The 20,716-nt window shown below is 44.9% G+C and overlaps 3 protein-coding genes across 9 annotated transcripts; 1 reads left to right on the top strand and 2 right to left on the bottom strand.

Annotated features, from left to right (window-relative positions):
- Window positions 1–529: 529 nt before the first annotated feature.
- Window positions 530–6,847, top strand: rabgef1 (RAB guanine nucleotide exchange factor (GEF) 1). Of its 2 annotated transcripts, XM_058086152.2 has the most exons (9): window positions 533–784; window positions 1,153–1,332; window positions 1,616–1,812; window positions 2,699–2,871; window positions 2,938–3,019; window positions 3,095–3,227; window positions 3,291–3,382; window positions 4,542–4,798; window positions 5,343–6,847. In XM_058086152.2, exons 2-9 carry the CDS (start codon window positions 1,154–1,156, stop codon window positions 5,772–5,774), a joined length of 1,545 nt encoding a protein of 514 aa, XP_057942135.2. In that variant the 5' UTR covers window positions 533–784; window position 1,153; the 3' UTR covers window positions 5,775–6,847. The 2 variants fall into 2 exon arrangements, with proteins under 2 accessions (XP_057942134.2, XP_057942135.2); XM_058086151.2 differs by having other exon boundaries at window positions 530–784; window positions 2,938–3,227.
- On the bottom strand, window positions 5,786–13,864 carry kcnj6 (potassium inwardly rectifying channel subfamily J member 6). 4 transcript variants are annotated; one of them, XM_078787905.1, is made up of 4 exons: window positions 13,653–13,864; window positions 8,650–9,570; window positions 8,007–8,365; window positions 5,786–7,731 (listed from the first exon to the last, which is right to left on the bottom strand). In XM_078787905.1, the coding sequence occupies exons 2-3, from the start codon at window positions 9,545–9,547 to the stop codon at window positions 8,031–8,033; spliced, it is 1,233 nt and encodes a 410-aa protein (XP_078644031.1). In that variant the 5' UTR covers window positions 9,548–9,570; window positions 13,653–13,864; the 3' UTR covers window positions 5,786–7,731; window positions 8,007–8,030. The 4 variants fall into 4 exon arrangements, with proteins under 4 accessions (XP_078644031.1, XP_078644029.1, XP_078644030.1 ...); XM_078787903.1 differs by having other exon boundaries at window positions 5,786–8,365; window positions 8,650–9,635; XM_078787904.1 differs by having other exon boundaries at window positions 5,786–8,365; window positions 8,650–9,632.
- Window positions 13,865–13,887: 23 nt separating this feature from the next.
- Window positions 13,888–20,681, bottom strand: kctd7 (potassium channel tetramerization domain containing 7). Of its 3 annotated transcripts, XM_078787906.1 has the most exons (6): window positions 20,119–20,681; window positions 18,203–18,372; window positions 17,590–17,768; window positions 17,171–17,244; window positions 16,854–17,091; window positions 13,888–14,814 (listed from the first exon to the last, which is right to left on the bottom strand). In XM_078787906.1, exons 1-6 carry the CDS (start codon window positions 20,431–20,433, stop codon window positions 14,588–14,590), a joined length of 1,203 nt encoding a protein of 400 aa, XP_078644032.1. In that variant the 5' UTR covers window positions 20,434–20,681; the 3' UTR covers window positions 13,888–14,587. The 3 variants fall into 3 exon arrangements, with proteins under 3 accessions (XP_078644032.1, XP_078644033.1, XP_057942140.2); XM_078787907.1 differs by having other exon boundaries at window positions 14,679–14,814; window positions 16,854–17,244; XM_058086157.2 differs by lacking the exon at window positions 13,888–14,814 and having other exon boundaries at window positions 15,757–17,244.
- Between the last annotated feature and the right edge of the window lie 35 nt (window positions 20,682–20,716).

Genomic DNA, 20,716 nt, shown 5'->3' with positions numbered 1-20,716 from the left:
GTATCCAGTATTTTATTGTGATTAAAATCATGATTATGATCATGATGCAAAATCACACAATCATTAAAAGAGCTTGAAAAAAAGTAAAAAAGTATCCACATCGGGTCGCCTCATTTGTGCTCGCTCACGTTCTATACAAGGTGATGACCACTAGATGGCAGTGTTGACCTGCTTCCCCCCACCGCTTTTGACAATTGTTTCTTTGTCATGAATAACGACGTGTTTTGCTCCAACTGACTGACGAGTGCTTGTTCCTCCAGCTAATACTATAATCAGACCAACGAGTACTCACTCAAGGACTGTTGCAACGTAGTAATATTAACATAACAATAATAAAAAACTCAACATTACCATAGTAAGATAACATAACCACAATTTTCAGTATCGCCCACCCCGACTAAAGGGTTCACTTTTCAAAACTGTTCGTAAAAACAAACAAACGCTGCTTCCGCCAATCACGTGACCTTGGTTCGAAATTCCCAAACGTCCTGGCATTCCTGTGCTTGGTGACGTCACGGATCAATGTTCCGCCTCTTCTTGTGTGAAGAGGAATAATGCATTCATTCAACAAGTACAGTGGGGAATATTGTGCCACATTCGACATTTATCAATATCACAGGATCCATTTTATATGATTGAGTAAAATTTTCCGTCACATCCACTTCCGGTTACTCTCGAGGAAGACGTTCGTTAGATTCTCGTCGCGTCACCACGACAGGAGAGGAAAGATAATATATTTTATAATATTTGTCTACATTGGTGACGGCGGTGAAACACATTGAAGGTGAGGACTTTAACGACAATAATTACAACTCAATTGAATGGTACAGTCCTACGACGAATTCATGTCCCGTTAACATGTTAGCTAACGTTAGCAACCTGGTACCGTCAACGTTATAATTAGCAATGCCCTCCAAAATGTCGAGAAATGTGGATAGAATAGATATATACAATTATATAATGTAACAGAGAAAATAAGCATACCTAGCAATCTTAAGCATGTTACATAATGATATCTGAGTGAGTCAGGAGAGTAAGGCAGGAGTTACAGAGACTCTGTGGCAGTAGCACGTCTGACTATAGATTAGAAGATATTTTGCGTGGCGTGAACAGGGAGGCCATCAAAACATTAAAAGCTCATTTTTATGGCAGCATGAGTCAGAGGACGGAGCGTCGTGGCATCCATGTGGACCAGTCGGAGCTCCTGTGCAAAAAGGGATGCGGTTACTATGGCAACACGGCCTGGCAGGGCCTGTGCTCCAAGTGTTGGAGGGAGGAGTACCAGCGGGTTCGGCAAAAACAGATCCAGGACGACTGGGCCCTAGCTGAAAAGTAAGCAATTAGGTGTGTGACATACTAGTACAGTTGAAACCACTTATATCAAAAGCCCTGTTTTTATGTCGACATGTGATGTAGTATTGTCCACTTCGTCATTATTGCTAAGCAGGGTGAAACTTAACACAACTACTGGCTGATTGCACAGCATTAAAACATGTACACCAAACAAAATCCTTTGTTATTGACTATGTTATTGCCTATGATTACCTGTGCATCGCCAAAAATGGGATGCAGTGAACAGCGTATTTCTTCAACTAAGCTTCACATCTTCCTTCAGGCTGCAGCGAGAGGAGGAGGCGGCCGCGTACGCCAGCAGTCATGGGGTGCCAGCCCAGACCCAGTCCACGCCAACCACCCATTCCTCTCTCGGACCCTTCTCAAAGTTTGAGGAGAAGAAAACCAACGAGAAGACACGGAAAGTCACGACAGTCAAGAAGTTCTTCAGCCCGTCGTCACGCACTGCTTCCAAGAAAGGTACGTTGAGAATAAAAAGCAGTCCAGTCAATGATTTACCTACAAGAAGGCAACATGCAAATATACTAACTCACAAACTGGTATAAAAGTCTAGACACTGAAAAGAGATGATATATCCACATTTGTGCACTTAAAATGTTCTAATTATAGCAGGGGTGTTTATTTACCTGAAGGGGTGTCAGTTGGAAGCAGGCCATTTTCTAAATGTGAAAATGTACTTTAATAATGATATGGAGTACATGCGAGAGTGGAAAGGAAAAGATAGCACTTTTTGAGCAAATGGTGATTCAGTCATTCATTCATTCGCCAGCCAATCACAGGGCACATATAGACAAACAACCATTCACACTCACATTTGGAGTCACCAATTAACCTAGCATGTTTTTGGAATGTGGGAGGAAACCGGAGTACCCGGAGAAAACGCACGCATGCACGGGGAGAACATGCAAACTCCACACAGAGATGGCCGAGGAATTGAACTCGGGTCTCCAAGCTGTGAGGCCTGTGCGCTAACCACTCGTCGGCCGTGCAGCCCAGCAAATGGTCATTGACTGTATATATAAGTATATTGCACCACACAGCGTTCCCTGGTGGTTTAATGCAGATGGTGCATGTCTGATTCCCACCCAGCCATTACCAGTGTTGGTAATAGTGATGGTAGTAGTGGTAAGGAGCAAACTGCTCAGCCATTCATAGTTCATTTTAAAGGAAACGCAAAGGTAAATAAAGTTGCCGTATGCCGACTACTCTTCAAATGCAGCTACTGCCATCTTGTGAAGCTAGTATTAAAAAAAACTACATCTGGAGGTTGCCTACAGCCACAGCTGTTAATGTTATTATGTTATTCAGACCAAAGACATGTTTTTTTTTCTTTTTTTTTTGTCAGAATCTCCTGAGGTGAAGATGACCAGTCCGTCCATGAGCCGCCACGCTAGACTGGACTTTGACTCTGACCAGGTCTCCAGGGACTTTGTGGAGTTCTTGAAGAACTTCCAGCGGCCCGGCCGGGAGATCCACAAACAGTGTCGGAGCTTCCTTCTCAGCATGTCCGGCAAGAAGGTGGCTACTATGAGACTTAGGGTGACCTCTCATGGACTTGACTCCTGTCCTCGAAATATGTTTCAGGACTTGAATGCAGAAGAACTATCAGAGTGTGTTCAGGACTTCTACCAGAGCATGGCGGACCGCCTTACCAGTCACTTCAAAGGTGGGCAACAAAAGCGTCTTCTCATCGTCTTCATGAATGTCAGCAAGAGCTGTAAATGTTGGTTGGGTTCTCCAGGTTCCTCCGAGGCCGTAGAGCAGGTGATGGACCAGGTGGAAAAGTACATCATGTCTCGTCTGTACAAAAGCGTTTTCTGCCCAGAAACAAGCGATGATGAAAGGAAGGACCTCGCCATGCAGAACAGGATCAGGTTGGTGATGCGTTGGCTCAGTTTTCCACTATAAAATAAACTGTCTCTCTCTTGGTGCTGCAGAGCTCTACACTGGGTCAACATCCAGATGCTTTGTGTGCCGATGGATGAGGAAATCCCGGAAGCGTCAGAAAATGTGGTTAAAGCCATAACAGGTCCATTTTTTCAGTGCTCTTCAATACAGTCATTATGGTTTTGGAATTATTGTTATGTTTGTGTGTTTTTCCTTCACAATTTGTGTGATGACAGCATTTCCTCAAATAGTCGACTCTTCTTTAATCAACGCTTTGCCTCGATCATTCAGACTTGCAAGTCAAGTTTATTGATTTATATACACATATATTTATTTATATGTATACATATATCGACTCAGTAAATCTTGAATGAATTAAATCAGTAAACTTATTCATTCATATCTGTTTGTACGAATACAATTATTCCATTCATTCATTTTCCACAGCTTATCCTCACAAGGGTCACGGGGTGCTGGAGCCTATCCCAGCTGTCTATGGTGGCCAGCCAATCCCAGGGCACATATAGACAAACAACCATTCACACTCACATTCATACCTATGGACAATTTGGAGTGGCCAATTAACCTAGCATGTTTTTGGAGTGGGGGAGGAAACCGGAGTACCCGGAGAAAACCCACGCATGCACGGGGAGAACATGCAAACTCCACACAGAGATGGCCGAGGGTGGAATCGAACTTGGCTCTCCTAGCTGTGTGGCCTACGCGTTAACCACTCACGCACCGTGCAGATCTTGCTAAATTATCACAATATACCACGAAATATATCAATTTTTTTAAATACTGCGCTACAATATACATTATGTAATATTTACAATAATACAGTAAATGTATTTCAATAACATCTATGGAAAGAATTCATGATTAAGTATAATAAAAATACTAATAATGTACAAATTAAATGCTGAAATAAAACTCTTTAGTGTAAATCAGATAGGTGGTTGATTTGAAACACTAAATGACTTAGACTTAGATAATGGTTGTGGTAATGTTAGAGGAGCTCAGGACTGTCAACCTGACTATATAGAATCTTCCAGCATCTTGGTTTAAGCTTAAACGGTGATGAACGCTGATGAGGTCTGGGCTACCACGTTCAACTATAAATGGTCTGTAATAAAACGAGAAAACAGAAGATGGCAGTGTTGTAGACCAAGATGGAGGAAGCCTGATATATGACTCTATTTGGGGGCTGTCTGGTGGGTTACATGATGGTGGTCAGGAACCATATATATGTAGTTACAATAGTGCAATCACCAAAAACTATTTTGGATTGTCTGCTGCAGACATTATCGAGATGGACTCCAAGAAGGTTCCCCGCGACAAGCTGTCGTGTGTCACCCGCTGCAGCAAGCACATCTTCGCTGCCATCAGGAACACCAAAAGCGAGCCGGCGTCGGCGGACGACTTCCTCCCCGCCCTCATCTACATCGTGCTCAAAGCCAACCCGCCAAGACTCCAGTCCAACATCCAGTACATCACGCGCTTCTGCAACCCCAGCAGGTTGATGACAGGAGAGGACGGATACTACTTCACCAACCTGGTCTGCTTTCATTTTTTGACATCATTATTCCCATAAACCACAACAATCATGTAAACAGTATTATATATATACATATATATATATATCAAAAGCAAGCATTCGTCCAGAAAAGATTTTTGTTGCATTAACCGTACATTGTGGGCGTTTAGAACACTTTTTGATAATGCGTCTCAACATAAGCCAAAAGCCGGAATACCCGGAAAAAACCCACGCATGCACGGGGAGAACATGCAAACTCCACACAGAGATGACCGAGGGTGGAATTGAACTTAGGTCTCCTTGCTATGAAGCCTGCACGCTAACCACTAGACCACCGTGCAGCCCCACATAATATATCTATTCATTTTCTACCGCTTAGCCTCACAAGGGTCGCGGGGGGTGCTGGAGCCTATCCCAGCTGTCTTCGGGCGAAAGGCGGGGTACACCGTGGACTGGTCGTCAATCACAGGACTAATATATCTATATAACAATAATTATAATGGAGATCATCATCATAATAACACTGCGGTTACAAACAAAAAAAGTGTCTCCTATGTTGTTTCAGTGCTGTGCAGCAGCCTTCATCGAGAAGCTGGATGCTCAGTCCCTCAACCTCACCCCAGAGGAATTTGAGTGCTACATGTCAGGCCAGGCCTCGCCACGAGTTCCCAACCCGGGGGGGAACGATTGGCACCACCGCGACACCCTACCGTATCCCGCAGAGCCTCCAAGCCCCGCGCTTGCCCAGCTCCACCGCAACTTGGAGCTGCTGTCGGGCCTCTGCAGTCGCCAGGAGACCCTGATTGGGGAGGCCCAGAGGCTGAAGGCCGACCTGCTCTCCTGGCCCGACAGCGTGCAGCGCGAGGTTCACGGCGTCATGGAGAAATACCCCCTGAAGGTGCTGGGCTGCACCGTGTCAGCCATGGACGACAATGCCGACAACATAGACAATGACCTGCTGCCCTTACCGCTCACGCCGCAGGTGTTTGCCGGGTAATGTTGTTCACACACACACACACACACACACACACACACACACGCACACTCCTGCTCGGAAAAGTCCACACGTCAGCTGTGTTTCGTGTTAAATGATTAACTCCTACTCCTACTGCATTTGAAGCCGAGCTTCTTCACGACCTTCCCTACTTTCAATCCAAAGTGAAGAAAGCTGGAGAAGTTCAGGTGGTTATTTTGACATTTTACACACTAGGAAAAAACACTATTTTTTAATGAACGTAAATGTATTTAATTAATGTACCGGAGGTGGACTAAGTACGGAACACTCCTACACAAGGCCACAACATTAGGTACACCTGCATAATGTAAAAACCTGCAAACTTGTGCCTTTAAAGTCTTGTTTTCTCCAACCAAAGTATTACAAACAGCTCCAAGTACTGCAGAGGCTGCATCACTAGAAGTTTGGGGGGGACTGGTGTACCTAATGGAGTACGCACACGCACACGCACACGCACTTAGCATACATAATCCTGATACTTGTCACAAGAGCATGACCAAACTCACTCCAAGAGTGCTTTTTAAAAAGAATAACTTGACTACACCTGCACACCTCCAATCGTGTTGGAACTTGAATGTGTACATACGTATGTTGAATTCAGACAGTATTTTAGCGGGGCGATGTTCACTGTGGGAGGAAGTCAAAGGAATTGCATTTTGAAAAATGAAAATAAATCCACAAAACATGAATGCTTGTGTATTTGCTGCCCAATAATAAGTCTTCACAAATGTGCAATGTTACTGTTTATTTCGGATATTTATGATACTGTCGGGTGATGTGAGGTTTTTTTAGTTATTTACTGCAACATCTCTCTCCAGCCTCTCCCAAGTGCAAAACAGTGAGAAAAAAGCAGTTTTAAAGGGCCGTCGAGTGAAGTCAGCATAAAGCAAAGTCATGGCTTACCTTGTGGAACTTTCCACAAAGCTTCAAGGGAAGGGCTTGTGGTGGTGTGAGTGGGTGGTGGGGCTGGACTTGAAGAAGAACTCGTCATTGGTTTCAACTGGAGCTTTGCATCCTTTTCGTATGTGCTTCTCCTCACAGTATAAATAAATACATCTTACAGAATAAATTCATGTTTGTACATGCTTATACACACCGGACACTTCATTAGGTACATCTGCACAATCTCATGAGATTCACTACAAGAGCTGTATCATACATTTACAAAGATAATAATTGATGTTCATTTTCATCTAATATACTTTTGTTATAATCTCTCTGACATGACAAGAATGCTGGTCAAACATCTTCACACTGATGTTTTTAAGGACTTATGTATGTGCTGGTCATATGACAGGAGCACTCTGCTGTTTTTCAGGATCTACAACAAAAATGCCCTTCAAAGAGCCACTTTATGCGACCGGAGCACTCTGCTGTTATTAAGGACATCCTACAAAAACGCTTGTCAAAGATCCTCTATCTAGAAGGAGTATTCTTCTGTTTTGAAGGACCTACTGCAAAAAAAAAAAATAGTCAAAGATCCTCTATATGACAAGACACCTCAGTTGTCTTTAAGGACCTGTTACAAATGGTCATCAAAGACCCTCTTTGTGACAGGAGGGTTGTTGTTGTTTTCAAGGATCTACTACAAAGATCCTCGATACGACAGCAACGCTGTTGTTTTTAAGGACCTAATTCAAAAACTCTTCAAAGGGTCCTTATAGGACAGGAAGGCCCTGCTGTTTTTAAGGGCCTCCTACAAAAACACTCGTCAGAGATCCTCCAAATGACAACAAAAATGAACCTACTACAACGGCCCTCTGTTGTTTCTAAAGGCCTACTGCAAAAACGCTAGTCAGAGTTCCTCTGTAGGAAAGGAGCTCTATCCTTTATTTGTGATTATTACCTCTGTAAAGTCTGAATTATTGATGCGGCTCTCATAACGGCCGTCATTACCTGGTGCAAGTGTTCCTAATGAGGTGTCCTGTCAGTGTATATTCTGAAAAAGAAACAAACCAAAAGGTAAACAATGAAAGCTTGATAGATACAGTAAGGCATAGTATTATTTACAGGCCTAGCCTAAGAGAATTAGTATCAAACGTGTCAAATCTTCACTCAACCAAAACATTTCATCTTATGTACAAAAATACTTAATATGCAAATGCATCTATAGGAATAGTCTACTAGAAAAAATAATAGGGATCTTGTCAGGAGAGACATGCATGTTGCACAGTCAGGGTGTCACGGTGTTGTTTCCTTGCTGAAATACGTCACCTAACGTCGCTCCGCACATCCCGGCTACACTTTGGACTCGCTCTCCATGTTGCCGATGTCTCCGTTCCTCTCAGTCTGTGGGGTGCTCTTAGTCTCCGGCGCCCCCTCTTGTTCAGCCTCGGGCAGGCCCTGCTGGCTGAGCTTGCTGGCCAGCGACCAGGTGAGGGGCAGGCGGGCGCGGCTGCTCATGTCGGCCAGTTCCTTGGCGCTGCAGGCGGGCGTGTTGGTCTCGTAGATGTCGTGGAAGCTGTTGTAGTCCACCTCGTAGAAGCCGTCCTCCAGCGTCAGGACAGGTGTGAAGCGGTAGCCCCACTTGATCTCGCTGCTCACGTATGAGCTCCTGGCCTGGCACGTCATGCCTGCACACACAATAAATTGGAGGATACCATCCATCCACCCCGATACCTGTTTGTCCATTCGTACCACTTCTCAGTCAGTTGGTCCATCCCTGTCTTTGTCATAATGTGTCCATCTGTCCCTATGTGTCAGTCAGTCCCTCCATCTGTAGCGATGTATCAGTCTCCGCCTGTACCAATATTACAGTAACCCCGCTGTCTTTGTCCGTCCGCCAACATTACATGACGCATTATGACGTGACTATTGCCTGTAATTTCACCCATTAGATCAGTCAAGACGGACTCACCAGTGGCCTCCACCATGCCTTCCAGGATAACGACTATTTCCAGCTCCTCCTTGGCCAGGTGTGCAGGTGAGACGTCCCAGAAGGGGCTGTTCTGGTTGATCTCGTGACAGATGATAAGCGGCGACACGAGGAAGAGCCTGTCATCTCCCGTGTTGTAGCCCACGTTAATGTCTGTCTGGTTGAGGGGGATGAACTCGCCCTCCTTGGTCTGCTTGGACTTGATCAACTTGGCCCGGATGGAGGCCTCCACAATGTGCGAGTTCCGGAGGTCCCCGACTCGGAACATCAGGCACAACCGCCCATCTCTCATGGAAATGACAGCGTTGGTGGAAAACACCAACGTCTCGGCACGTTTCTTGGGCTGCGAGATCTTGACGAACATACAGCCCACCATGAAGGCGTTGACGATAGATCCCAGCACCGACTGGACCAGGAGCAGAACGATGCCCTCGGGGCACTTGTCCGTGATGACCCTGTACCCGTACCCAATGGTGGTCTCTGTCTCAATGGAGAACAGAAAGGCGGACACAAAACCGTTCAGGTTGTTGACACACGGAGTCCAAAGGTTGTCCGCTATGTGGTCCAGATCCCCGCGCAGGTACGCAATGAGCCACCACATGAAGCCGAAGAAGAGCCATGTGACCGTGTAGACCAGGACAAAGATGAACAGATTGAACCTCCACTTCAGGTCCACCAGCGTGGTGAAGATGTCCGTCAGGTAACGGTAGGTCTCGCGCACGTTGCCGTGGTGGACGTTGCATTTGCCGTCTTTCTGAACATAGCGCTGGATCCTCTTGGCCCTGTCCATTTCCACCAGCTGTTTGGGCAGGTCCTCGCGGGCCTGCTTGGGCAACTTGGGCTGTCTGTTGATGGCTGGGCTTTCCACATCCTGCTCCATCAGGGTTCTGGATGGATTCAAGCCTAAGACAGGGCCGGGAACAGCATTAGTGGATATCAGCTGTAGGTCCAGTCATCCTCCGAAGCTGCTGAAAGACATTATTAAAGTCATGTAAGTAATAACAGGACCTGCCACGCAGAGGATTCATTTCTATTTTGTGTAGAGCATGTCTAACTAGTGTAGCTCCATCAAAACAGCAGAGCAATTCTATTTATGACTATTGGTGAGATAATTGACTCAAATATCTTTGTTTGCTTCCCCCATGTGGCAACTAGTAGCTAAACAGCCTGAGCACTTTCTGCTTCAGATGTGATTGCGTCAACCTGCCACTGATATTCTTCACCATATTGGATAGTTTGGGGGCTATTTATGTTCAGCGGGTGAAAAAAAACAAGTCATTTTTACTGTTTAGTGTTGCCGTGCCCCCAGCCCGGAGGTCATTTCCGCCCCAGTGCCCCCTTGAAGCCGCCATCAGTGTATTTACCAGTGGAACAAATGGCGGCCGTTGATGCCGTTCTGCACTCCTCGCACTCACAGGGGAATATTATGAGCTTGAGCAGCACTGGTATCCATGGCAACGCACCGCTCAGGCTATCAAGTGCTGGCAATAGAGCAGGTTGTACTGAAAGAGGCAACAGCGTTGGACGAAGCCATTGTTTACATGACAAATACCGCTAGTACCTGCCCCTGGACTCTAAATTAGCATTTTAATAATAATCAACAAACAGCTACTGTTCCAATGAAATAATTAGTCTGGCTGATGGTCAATAAATAAGGGAACTTTAGCAAAAGGCATTAGTTCTCACAGGCCTCCAGCTCCATGGAGGCTAATGAGTAGCATGGGACGCTGAAGCAATCAGCTTTGGAATGTAATCATGTGAAAGCAGAGACAATCTTGCAGCAAACATATTCAGCAAGCATGACAAAAAGCTATTGTGTCATGAAATGATATCATTAGTTGCTAAGGAAGTTCGCACCAAAAGCCTCCAGGCTAACTAATAGCATCAGAAGCTAAAGCAATAACCTCCATGAATCTGTGTTCATTAATTGTGAACTTTAATCATGTTTGAGTGACTAAAAGCAGAGTCCGTTTTATACTAATTTAAAACAAACATAACAAAACCTACAGTCACGAGAAATCATGAGCAGCTAAAGAGGCTTCATGGATGCTAACGGGCAGCAGCAAGGTCATGCAATCTCTTTCATCTTTGTTCATGAAACACCATAATATATGATCATGTTTGAGTAACTAAAAGCAGGGCCAATATAACACTTACTTGTGTTCATCCAGGTGAAAAAGACATGCATAAAAGTCATTGTGACAAGGAATATACGTAGATACAATTAGTAACTGAAGATGTTAGGGCCTACGTGGAGGCTAACTAGTAGCATGGAATTTAACCATGGATCATTAACAATACAATTGAATGTTTAAACAACTATTAGACACGATTATACTTATCAAGATGACACATCACACCCAGAAGCTAATACAGTAATCCCTTGTTTATTGTGGTTAATTAGTTCCAGAAGTGAATTTCTGCGAAGTAGGATTCCTTATTCATGCATCCAATATTTTCACAGTTACAGCATTGAAAACCATTTCCGACCTTCTTAGTACTGATCGTTAACATTATTAGAGCCCCCTAGATATGAACTAACACCCCTATAGTGAGCTTTACACATAACCCAATATAGTAAACACAGGAGTAAATAAACCATTCAATATATAAATAAGACCTTTGTGTGCTGCTATAAATGTTTTCTCCTGAGGAGTGCATAGGTTCAGGACATTGCAGGTTCAGAACTGATCGCTTGCCGTGGGTCATGGCCACAACATTATCCCGTGGTTTTTTTTTTTAGAGATTATTTTAGAGACTGTTTGCCTTTGGGAGATAAAGCAAACCTGCAATAAAAGCCTGTTGTTGCGGCAAACTCAACCAACATTACAGCAACATTACTGACACCTAGTGGCAGGTGTAGGGTATTACTACCAACGTCTCGTCTTTAAATGCCTGATATATGCATTTTAGTTCATTTAGTCATTTTTATGCTTGAAAATGTTTAATTTAGGCAAAAGGTATGTGACATTTACTTCAATATGAATATTTTGACTGATGTATTCAACCACGAAATGGCATGATTTACTCAGACTATTCATATAAAAAAACGTGACAGACTCATGCGGTTAGCATGTTAGCCACACAGTCAAACTGGTGACGCTAAATTGTCCATACGTGTTGTTTGTCTATATGTGCCCCATGATTCAGCTGGGATAGGCTCCAGCATACCCCGCGACCCTAGTGAGGAGAAGCAGCATAGAACACGGATAGAGGGAGTAAAGCCACGAAATTCAAACGGCAGTGAAAGTGTAATACTAGACTGTATATGCTAGCACATTAGCCATAGCCACTTATATAATTATTATTAGTATTAGAGGCAAAACACAATCCAAATTCTATGAAATGAAGATGAACCTTGTCACCAGTGAGCCTGGCATGCTAACGCTAGCAGACAGACACAGATGGACATTTCCAATGCAGATTTATTTGTAAAGATGTGTAAACAATGCTGTACATATATTGATTTGTGCAAAGACAATGGGCACCAATGGGCACCAATGGGCACCAATGGGCACCATTGTGCTGTGCCATAAAAACTCCTAAAGCCCGACAGACCGGCTCGTCGTGGTTGCTAGGCTGCCATTGTTTGGAGATGGGGGGGGTTTAGCAAACAGAAAATGGGATTGTTTAAGCAGGTGTAGCACAATGGCTCCTCGTTGGCATGCAATGGAGACATTATCATTATTATTATTACTATTATAAACATCATTATTCCCCAGTTTAATCTTCAGCGGCTTGGCTAGATACAAAAGTGGCCAAAAGATTGCAAGAAAAAGTCAATTTGATGACAATACAGGTGGCATTTTCAATACAAAACATAGCATAATGACCATAATGTTTCACTTTGAAAGCCTCTTGGGAAACATTGTGTCTGCAGACGTTTAGTGTGAAACATGGTTAGGGGGTGTCTGGCTAACCATTTAAATCCTAAACCAATAATCACAACAGAAAAAGTGTGCATTGCATAAATGTGTGCATAGTAGCAAGTGTAACGCTAATTAGGATCATATTTTACACCTGATAATGTACTATTGGAGGGAAAATGGCTTTTTATTGTAAGGTAACGATTAGGCACACTTCTATATAAGGTATAAGGTGCACTTACACAATAAGAATGGAATGGCCTGGAATGGAATGGAATGGAATGGAATGGCCTTTATTGTCATTATACAAGATGTACTCCTTTCAGTGCAGTAGTCAAGTTTTTTAAAAAAAAAAAGTATATACATAAATAGTAATGAGTGCTTGGTCAAATTCTGCCTTTAGGAATCTAATAACGATCCCAAACGTATTCAACGAACAATATATCTATTATTAATACGTATCCAGTAACACGCAGCTGAGATGTGGATGTTTTCTTCAAATATCTTAGCAAATATTGATCTCCGTTGGAAAAAGTTTGGACACCCCTGGCTTTGCCTCTGGCACCGAGCCGCTATTGCAAAATGGCTAATTGAAGAAGTCCAAATGAAAAGTGGGCATTATTGTGTATTAAAAGGAACCTTTTTCGCACTATGCTTTTGCTTTGGATCTCATTAGAGTGTTCGGGTGTGCCTAATGAAGTGTCCAGTGAGTTATTTTTGCTCCCAACCACACTTTAGAGTCACAGGCTCAAGTATTTCAGGTGGGGGGAGGGGGGCTGCTTGTACGTGTTGTCATGGTGACAGAGGCGAGGGAACGTATCCAATAATACTGTTATATGCTAGTATCAGGCAGCAGCGTGTTATGAATTGTACTCCTTGTTGCGCCACACCGGCCTGCGGGAGTGCAGAACCGGGAACATCTTTGCTACCCCCCCCCCCCCATCCTCCATCCTCCATCCTCTCATCACGTCGCAAGGTTAGCACTAATAAGAGGTTAGTCTTCTTATGTAACCACACCCCCCCCCCCCATGCCGAAACGAGCACATGATCGCTGCCAGTGGTGGGGGAGGAGATGTTCTAAATCGTAACGATGCTAATAATATTATAAAAGGTGCTTACCTGCGGCAAATGGACGTCCCGCATCATCCTTTCCTTCCCATCCGTATTAGTCCAGATTGATCCCGACTGAAGATGACAGGAGAGGCTATAAATCGCCCTTTTCCTGTTCCTCCATCCTTCCTCCTTCCAAGGCTCTGAAGAGCTTGCTGGGCCGTCAGCCTCCTCCCACCTCTCCCTCTTCTTCCAACACCACCGGCAGCACCAGCAGGCAGCATCAGCCCTCCTCCTCCTCCTCCTCCTCCTCCTCCTCCTCCTCTGATGGGAGAGAGAAAGCAGGATGTCCACATACTCCATACACATACTACTCCTAAATGTCATTTGACATTACTAGCTACTACTACTAGTTACTTTCGCCAAAACGCCTGCGCTGCCAATGATGATGCCAATGATGTCACATCTGCTATACCGATCTCCTAAAAATGACTTTATGTCCTCATACAAACAACAGTAGAAAGCAAACTAGTAGAAGTACAGTGTACAGCAGTATACATTTACTCATGACTCAAAGTCATTATTGATAGTATTGTCTACCGTCAAGCATGCACGTGTGCATGAGTGCTTCTGGCACTGAGGGGAAACATGAATATTGCAACACAGATCATGATCTTTTCTGAGGCATGAACAGTATGCAGCATATCATGCATTGTCCTCCTGACATCCAAAACACTATTTTCCCCGGATGTTGGTCACTTGGTGTTCTTTTGGCAAGATAATTGTGTTTTGCCTCCAGTCGTCGTGGCGTCATGGTCTGGGGCTGTAGAAGTGCTGTGCAAACTAGGGGAGCTGCGGTTTCCAACACGTAATGTGACATTATGACCCGTGTCTTCCCGATAGCAACATCAAACCCACTATGTTCCTGGCAAATAATTGTGTTTCAGTGTGGCGGTGACATTCTGAGACTGCTCGAATGCTGCCAGCACCGGGGGAGCTGTGGTTCACTGAGGGCAAACATGAATGCAGTGTGACATTGTGAAGCAGAATCTTGGCAATCTTGACAGTTTTCCAGATGAGGAGTATCTTGCTGAAGGTGACGGAAGGTGGGGAGGCGCGAGGTGCGCCAATGTTGTCATCATGGAGGAGGTTCCAGCAACAACCTGTGTAGCTCTGCTCAATTCCATGCCAGAGAGGGTGAGCATGGCGATAGAAGGCGCCTGCCTGCTCACTGATGAATCAAAGCACATGAGACATTTTTATGCAAATGCACAGCAATTAAAAAAACAATCCTGGTTTAAGTATTTCACAAACAACTCCACAAGACGGCGCGCATTGTGATTCATTACTGTAGTATCAGTCATGAAAGTATAATATGGTGCTTTATTTCACTACAAACAAAACCACCACGCCTTGGGAGCACGACAGCTTCCTAGAAGCCAACACATTCATAAGAAACATAGAATATAAAGAAGTAGTGCTCCATCTATTATTATTATTACAACATAAATATAGTGAGAAGGTAGAAAATACAGTTCTACATTTGGACTATAAAATCACAAGGTGCTGACAATTCATCAAGTACAAGGACAACATGTCCAATAAGCTTAGCTTTAGCTCGACTTCACAACATTAGATTTACGGAAGCTACTATTGAAATAAATAAAAGAGTGGAATGTTGCTTTAAGTAAGAAGCACGCGTGAAGTTATCTTGGCAGGGATGAGCATGACCCACGCACCCTTTGTGAAATTCATGATGAACTGAAGCATCAATGAATGGACCCATCCCTACTAGGAAGAACATCAGACTACGAGCAAACGTCAGCATACGAGGTTCAAGTGTACATTGTTGTGATGCTTTAGCTCATTTTACCCTGTTGCAGCCGAGTGGCGGACCCCCATTTCTTAGTCAGAGCCACCCACTCACCCACACATTTTTTAACCAATTAGAAGAGAGCTGCTTATCCAGCTCACCCAGTCACGGGTCCCCAGGGTCACAAGGGGGGCATCCGTGTCAACTGAAACCAATCATCTTTTTTTTTCTTTGCTGGCCTTGAGCGGTCATTAAAACAGATCAACGACTTCTTCCCCTTTGGCAAGTATTTCCATAGGTTTGTGACATTTCACCTTCCAAGCAAAGAATGCATGAATGACAGAAATCAGGCATATACTGTTGAGTATCTGTAAACGCATACAAATTAGTCAGGAGCTGCGGGCTGAAATCTTCGTTGGCATATTGCAGTGTGCTGTTTTATGAGAAGTCCACGCCATCATTATCCTTTAACCAAACATTGTCCGCTAATAATAGAGATGGGGAGTGTTATTGGAGCTGGAAATAATAGTTACGCAAAATCAGAGGAGGCGGTGATCGAGAAGGTGGGCGTTGCACCATCTTAATGAGTCATACACACAGGAAAAAAGACAAGCGTGAGGTCATGCAGGAGGATGACTGAGCTGACTGTAGTTTATGCAGACCTGCCAATCAACTTTCTGTGCGCACCCACCCTTCTATAATGTGTGCAGGCCAATAAAGAAATGAGCCATGCGCTGCACTTTGGACACCTTTCGTTAAGGTTGACGGCGTGACGTGACATGAACTCTTTGAGCAACCACATCACTGGTTGACTATTTAGCTTGTTAGCTCGTGAGTGAACGATAGTGATTAGAAGGGGAGGAGTCAGCGGATGCGAAATCGGAGAAGGCGTTTACGGCGGTGGGCCGTCCGACCTCTGAATGAGTCACGTTGACCAATCTCAGCCTTAAGGGTCAGCGTCGCCACAGCTTGAGAATTCTTCTGAAGGGCACAAGAGGCTACATACGAAGACTGAATGAGGAAGCTAAAACCAATGAAATGCGTACCTGAGACCTGACCGTACAAGCGTATTCAAGGGTCAAAATGTGTGCTATGTATGAAGAATTCGTACATGTTGGCGGGCTGAGGTGTTCACAGCACAGGAGAGCATAATCCAAGATTCAGAAACAGATCCAGAACTCTGAACAGAAACCGGCGAAATGCAAGAAAATGCATACTTGAAAAGCAGCGACGCATACAAGCGTATTCAAGGGTCAAAATGTGTGTACATGTTAGCAGGTCTCGGTGTGTGGGTTTCCGGCTTTCTCCCACATTCCAAAAACATGCACGTTAGGACAAATGGTATAGAGAAGGGATGGCTGGATGATGTCAGTGGAAATATCTGCATGAGGTTATGCTGGAAAGAAAAAAGCATGTGAAATGGTTATACTTCAATATTGGCTAGTAAAATATTTTGCCTGTTGGTCCAGTGTCACCACCACGTGATCTTGAACTCGTAGATGGGTCTCTTGCAATAGTAATGGTTGATGAGGTGCTTGTCGCACACACCGATGCATTGCTGCTCGGCTGCGATGCCGCGCTCGGCCAGGTCGCCCACGATGCAGTGCAGCAAATCGTAGACGTCGGCCACCGCCTCCCAGGGCCCGAAGGACACGTCCACCTCGCAGTGGTGCTCGAAGAGCTTGGCCTCCCCGTCTGAGCGCTCAAAGCGCAGCGAGTTAAAAAGCGGGCGCTCGTACGGAGTGATGGGCATTTCCTCCTTGTAGACACACACCTTCAGCTTGGCGAAGCGCGCCTTCTTTTGCATGGCTCTCAGCTTGGCGATTTCCACTATACGCTCCAGATTGTCTGAAAGAACAAACCACTGATTTATTTATGATCCGCTTCTGCTTTCAAAGTGAATTATTCATGTCATTCAAACATTTCAACTTCATTCGTGGTACATTGCTTAGTCATCATGCAAAATGGCCTGTACTGGTTTACATTATGTTTCCAGGTGTATCTCATTGTATCAGTCCTGTAACATCTTGTTTGTCGAACGAGATGAGATTGTTTTAATCACATGCTACAAATTGACCATTTGTAGGACTTAATATGTGGACCGTCAAAATCTAATACCAAACCATCATAATAAAATCTTATATGACAAATAGCAGGAAGTCGCACTCACACACTCATGCAACCTGTCGTCACCTTTGTAATAGGGCAGCAGGTCGAGGAAGGCTTGCCGCACTTTCTCCCCGGTGAGCGGCTGAGTGTCTTCCAAGCGGTCCAGCAGGGGTCCGATGGAGTAGTACTGAGCCTCCCTGTGCACCGACCTCACTCGCTCCCTGTGAGGTAGTTCGCCCTCACGCAGGAAGTTCAGGATGTCCCTTTTGCAGTAGAGGGAGACCACAGGCTACAGAGTGAGTATTCTCTCTTCCTATTTGGGTTTTTTTTTATAATCCACACTGTTTACCACATTTTTAGGGACGTGAATGCTGAATCGCGAACATGTGGGTCTCCACCGTAAATCCAGGGAAAAAATATTTGAGGATTGCATGCTGCATTGTTCTACTCAAGGAGGGAACTATGTGAAACTGTGTGAGCTATGCTGAACTGCAATGGGGTTCACGGTCCCAGTAGACGAGATTACAAGCAGTGGGGGCCATTATTTCCGATTTCCCCTGGCATTCTGCAACCCCGTAAGGGTGGAGAACATTGCGAGGTCACTCTGCGATTGCACAACAGGCAGCAATATACACAAACACAAGCAGCATTGTGCAAGTGTACCGGTACACACACACACACACAAAGCACTATTTACCCAAAGTATGCTCCATCCCGATCAATGAAGAACCGCCCCTCTGCGTCACGTGGGATGTGATGGCGCCCACTGAACATGGCGGCCAGCATGGTGTCATCATAGCGCCGCAGTGTGGAGAGGCGAGTGGTGAAGTAGGTGCCGCCCACATTCAGAGAGATGACCTCAGGAAACTAAAGATTACAATGAAAGAAGTCAAATAATAATAATAATAATAATAATCATGTTTTTCATGCAGTTTTTAAATGAAACTTTTTATTATTCAAAAGTTTGGCCCTGTGTGAAAAAGTGATTGCCCCCTAAACTCAATAACTGGTTGGGCCGCCCTTAGCAGCAACAACTGCAATCTAGCATTTGTGCTAACTTGCAATGAGTCTCTTACGGCGCTGTGGAGGAAATTTGGCCCTCTCATCTTTGCAGAATTGTTGTCATTCAGCCACATTGGAGGCTTTTCCAGCACAAGGACTTTTTAAGGTCATGCCACAGCATCTCAATAGGATTCAGGTCAGGACTTTGACTAGGCCACTCCAAAGTCTTCATTTGGTTTTTCTTCAGCCATCCAGAGGTGGACTTGCTGGTGTGTTTTGGATCATTGTCCTGCTGCAGAACCCAAGTTGGTTTCAGCTTCAGGTCACCAACAGATGGCCGGACATTCTCCTTCAGGATATTTTGGTAGACAGCAGAATTCATGGTTCCATTCATCACAGAAAGTCTTCCAGGTCCTTAAGCAGCAAAACAGCCTCAGATGACCACACTACCACCACCATATTTTACTGCTGGTATGATGTTAATTTTCTGAAATGTGGTGTTACCTTCCAAAAAGTTTAACTTTTGTCTCGTCAGACCATCAGAGTATTTTCCAAAGGTCATAGGGATCATCAAGATGTTTTCTGGCAAAATTGAGACGAGCCTTGATGTTCTTTATATTCAGCGGTGGTCTTAGTCTTGGAACTCTGCCATGCAGGACGCTTTTGCCTAGTGTCTTTCTTCGGGTGGAGTCATGAACACTGATCTTAATGGAGGCAAGTGAGGCCTGTGGTTCTTTGGATGTTGTTGTGGGGTCTTTTGTGACCTCTTGGATGAGTTGTCGCCGTGCTCTTGGGGTCATTTTGGTTGGCTGGCCGCTCCTGGGAAGGTTCCGCACTGTTCCATGTTTTTGCAATTTGTGGATAACGGCTCTCACTGTGGTTTGTTGGAGTCCCAAATCTTTAGAAATTGCGTTATAACATTTCCAGCTCCAGACTGATCTCAATTAATCTCAGTTAAGTTATGTTGTAACGGTGGGGGCAAACATTTTTTCACACAGGGCCATGGCAAATATTTAAATCTATTTGATGATCTAAAACATAAGATCTGGGTTTGTTTGAATGTTCTCCCAGTACTTGCGAGTTCTCCAGACACTTCATATGTATTTCAAAAACCATATATGCTTGACCAAAGTTAGTGTCAATGTGAGTGTTGATGGTTGTTTGTCTTGCTTTGTGCCCTGTGATTGACTGGTCTTTCCCATAATCAGCTGGGATAGGCTCCACAGCCTAACCCTAACCCTAACCCACAGCCTTCAACAGGATAAGCATATACAAAATAGATGAATGGACATGTGGCATCGTAGTACAAATAAGACACATACAATAAGGTCCAGGTGTGATGAGAATTTTGCAAAAACAATTATGATAACATATGTCACACACCTAAAGCAACTAATCAGTGTTAAACGACACGAGTAAGAAGGGAATTATGCTGCCATATTTAGGTCCAACAGGTTGGTAAATCAGAGGACAACATTGATCATGTGACTCAGTGCCAGCCAATCAATTTCAAATGTAATAATTATTACTGCATTAGTAGCAGGAGTTGTACATTTGAGGCCGGATGTTCATACAATAGTGTGAATGTGGGCCGGGGGGACCGGGATCTACCTCCTGATCCTGTCCAGCGTCCAGCGGGGAGCGGGTGGGCTTGCTCCGGGCGAGGCTCGCCGCCGGGGAGGCCGTCGGCTTCCGGAAGTCATCCTCAGTAGCGTCCGAGCCTGCATCCATGGCATCGCTCGGTCTTTCGGTGTCGCCCGGCGCAGAGAACACCACCATCACTCGAGGTAGCGGCAGCGTCCGCCGCTCCTGGATGAAGCGTCTCACCCGAGTAGTCGCGGCGGGCAGGGGGCTCCGGGACGGGGACTGTCTGTCCCTGCCGCCGCCATCAGAGACGCTGGAGCCGCTCGCACCATTCTGCTGCATGCGCTTCCGAGCGAGCTAGTAATGCACGAGCAGATTACTAGCATCAACAACAATATTACGGCTGTAGCGCCAACGCTACTAACAAGCTAGGCGACTACTTTTGGTCTTACTCCGTTGTTAAACACGCTTATAGTGAGCCTTTTTTCAAAATATTTCCCCAACCTATTAAAGAGTTGATGTGTTTCATTAGAACGTTAGGATTAACCCAGGGTTGTTTTCGCTCGTACGTACTACGGCGTCGCTAATTAGTGACGTCATCACGCCTTGGCACGCTAACTCGGAA

The sequence above is a fragment of the Doryrhamphus excisus genome, linkage group LG21, assembly GCF_037039965.1.
Source record: "Doryrhamphus excisus strain RoL-2023G ecotype Guam linkage group LG21, RoL_Dexc_Guam_v1.1, whole genome shotgun sequence".
In the NCBI taxonomy this organism is placed as follows: Eukaryota; Metazoa; Chordata; class Actinopteri; order Syngnathiformes; family Syngnathidae; genus Doryrhamphus; species Doryrhamphus excisus.
Note: the sequence above shows the minus strand (reverse complement) of the source record. Positions and strands in the feature narration are given on the sequence as shown.

Coding starts and splice junctions, on each gene's coding strand:
- rabgef1 (XM_058086151.2), top strand. CDS start 1,154: ATGAGTCAGAGGACGGAGCGTCGTGGCATCCATGTGGACCAGTCGGAG. Junction 2,872..2,937: donor TCAGCATGTCCGGCAAGAAG/GTGGCTACTATG, acceptor AATATGTTTCAG/GACTTGAATGCAGAAGAACT. Junction 4,799..5,342: donor GATACTACTTCACCAACCTG/GTCTGCTTTCAT, acceptor ATGTTGTTTCAG/TGCTGTGCAGCAGCCTTCAT.
- kcnj6 (XM_078787903.1), bottom strand. CDS start 9,547: ATGGAGCAGGATGTGGAAAGCCCAGCCATCAACAGACAGCCCAAGTTG. Junction 8,366..8,649: donor AGGCATGGTGGAGGCCACTG/GTGAGTCCGTCT, acceptor TTGTGTGTGCAG/GCATGACGTGCCAGGCCAGG.
- kctd7 (XM_078787906.1), bottom strand. CDS start 20,433: ATGCAGCAGAATGGTGCGAGCGGCTCCAGCGTCTCTGATGGCGGCGGC. Junction 17,769..18,202: donor CGGGATGGAGCATACTTTGG/GTAAATAGTGCT, acceptor CTACTGCAAAAG/GGACATCCTGAACTTCCTGC. Junction 17,092..17,170: donor CGCGCTTCGCCAAGCTGAAG/GTGTGTGTCTAC, acceptor TTGAGCGCTCAG/ACGGGGAGGCCAAGCTCTTC.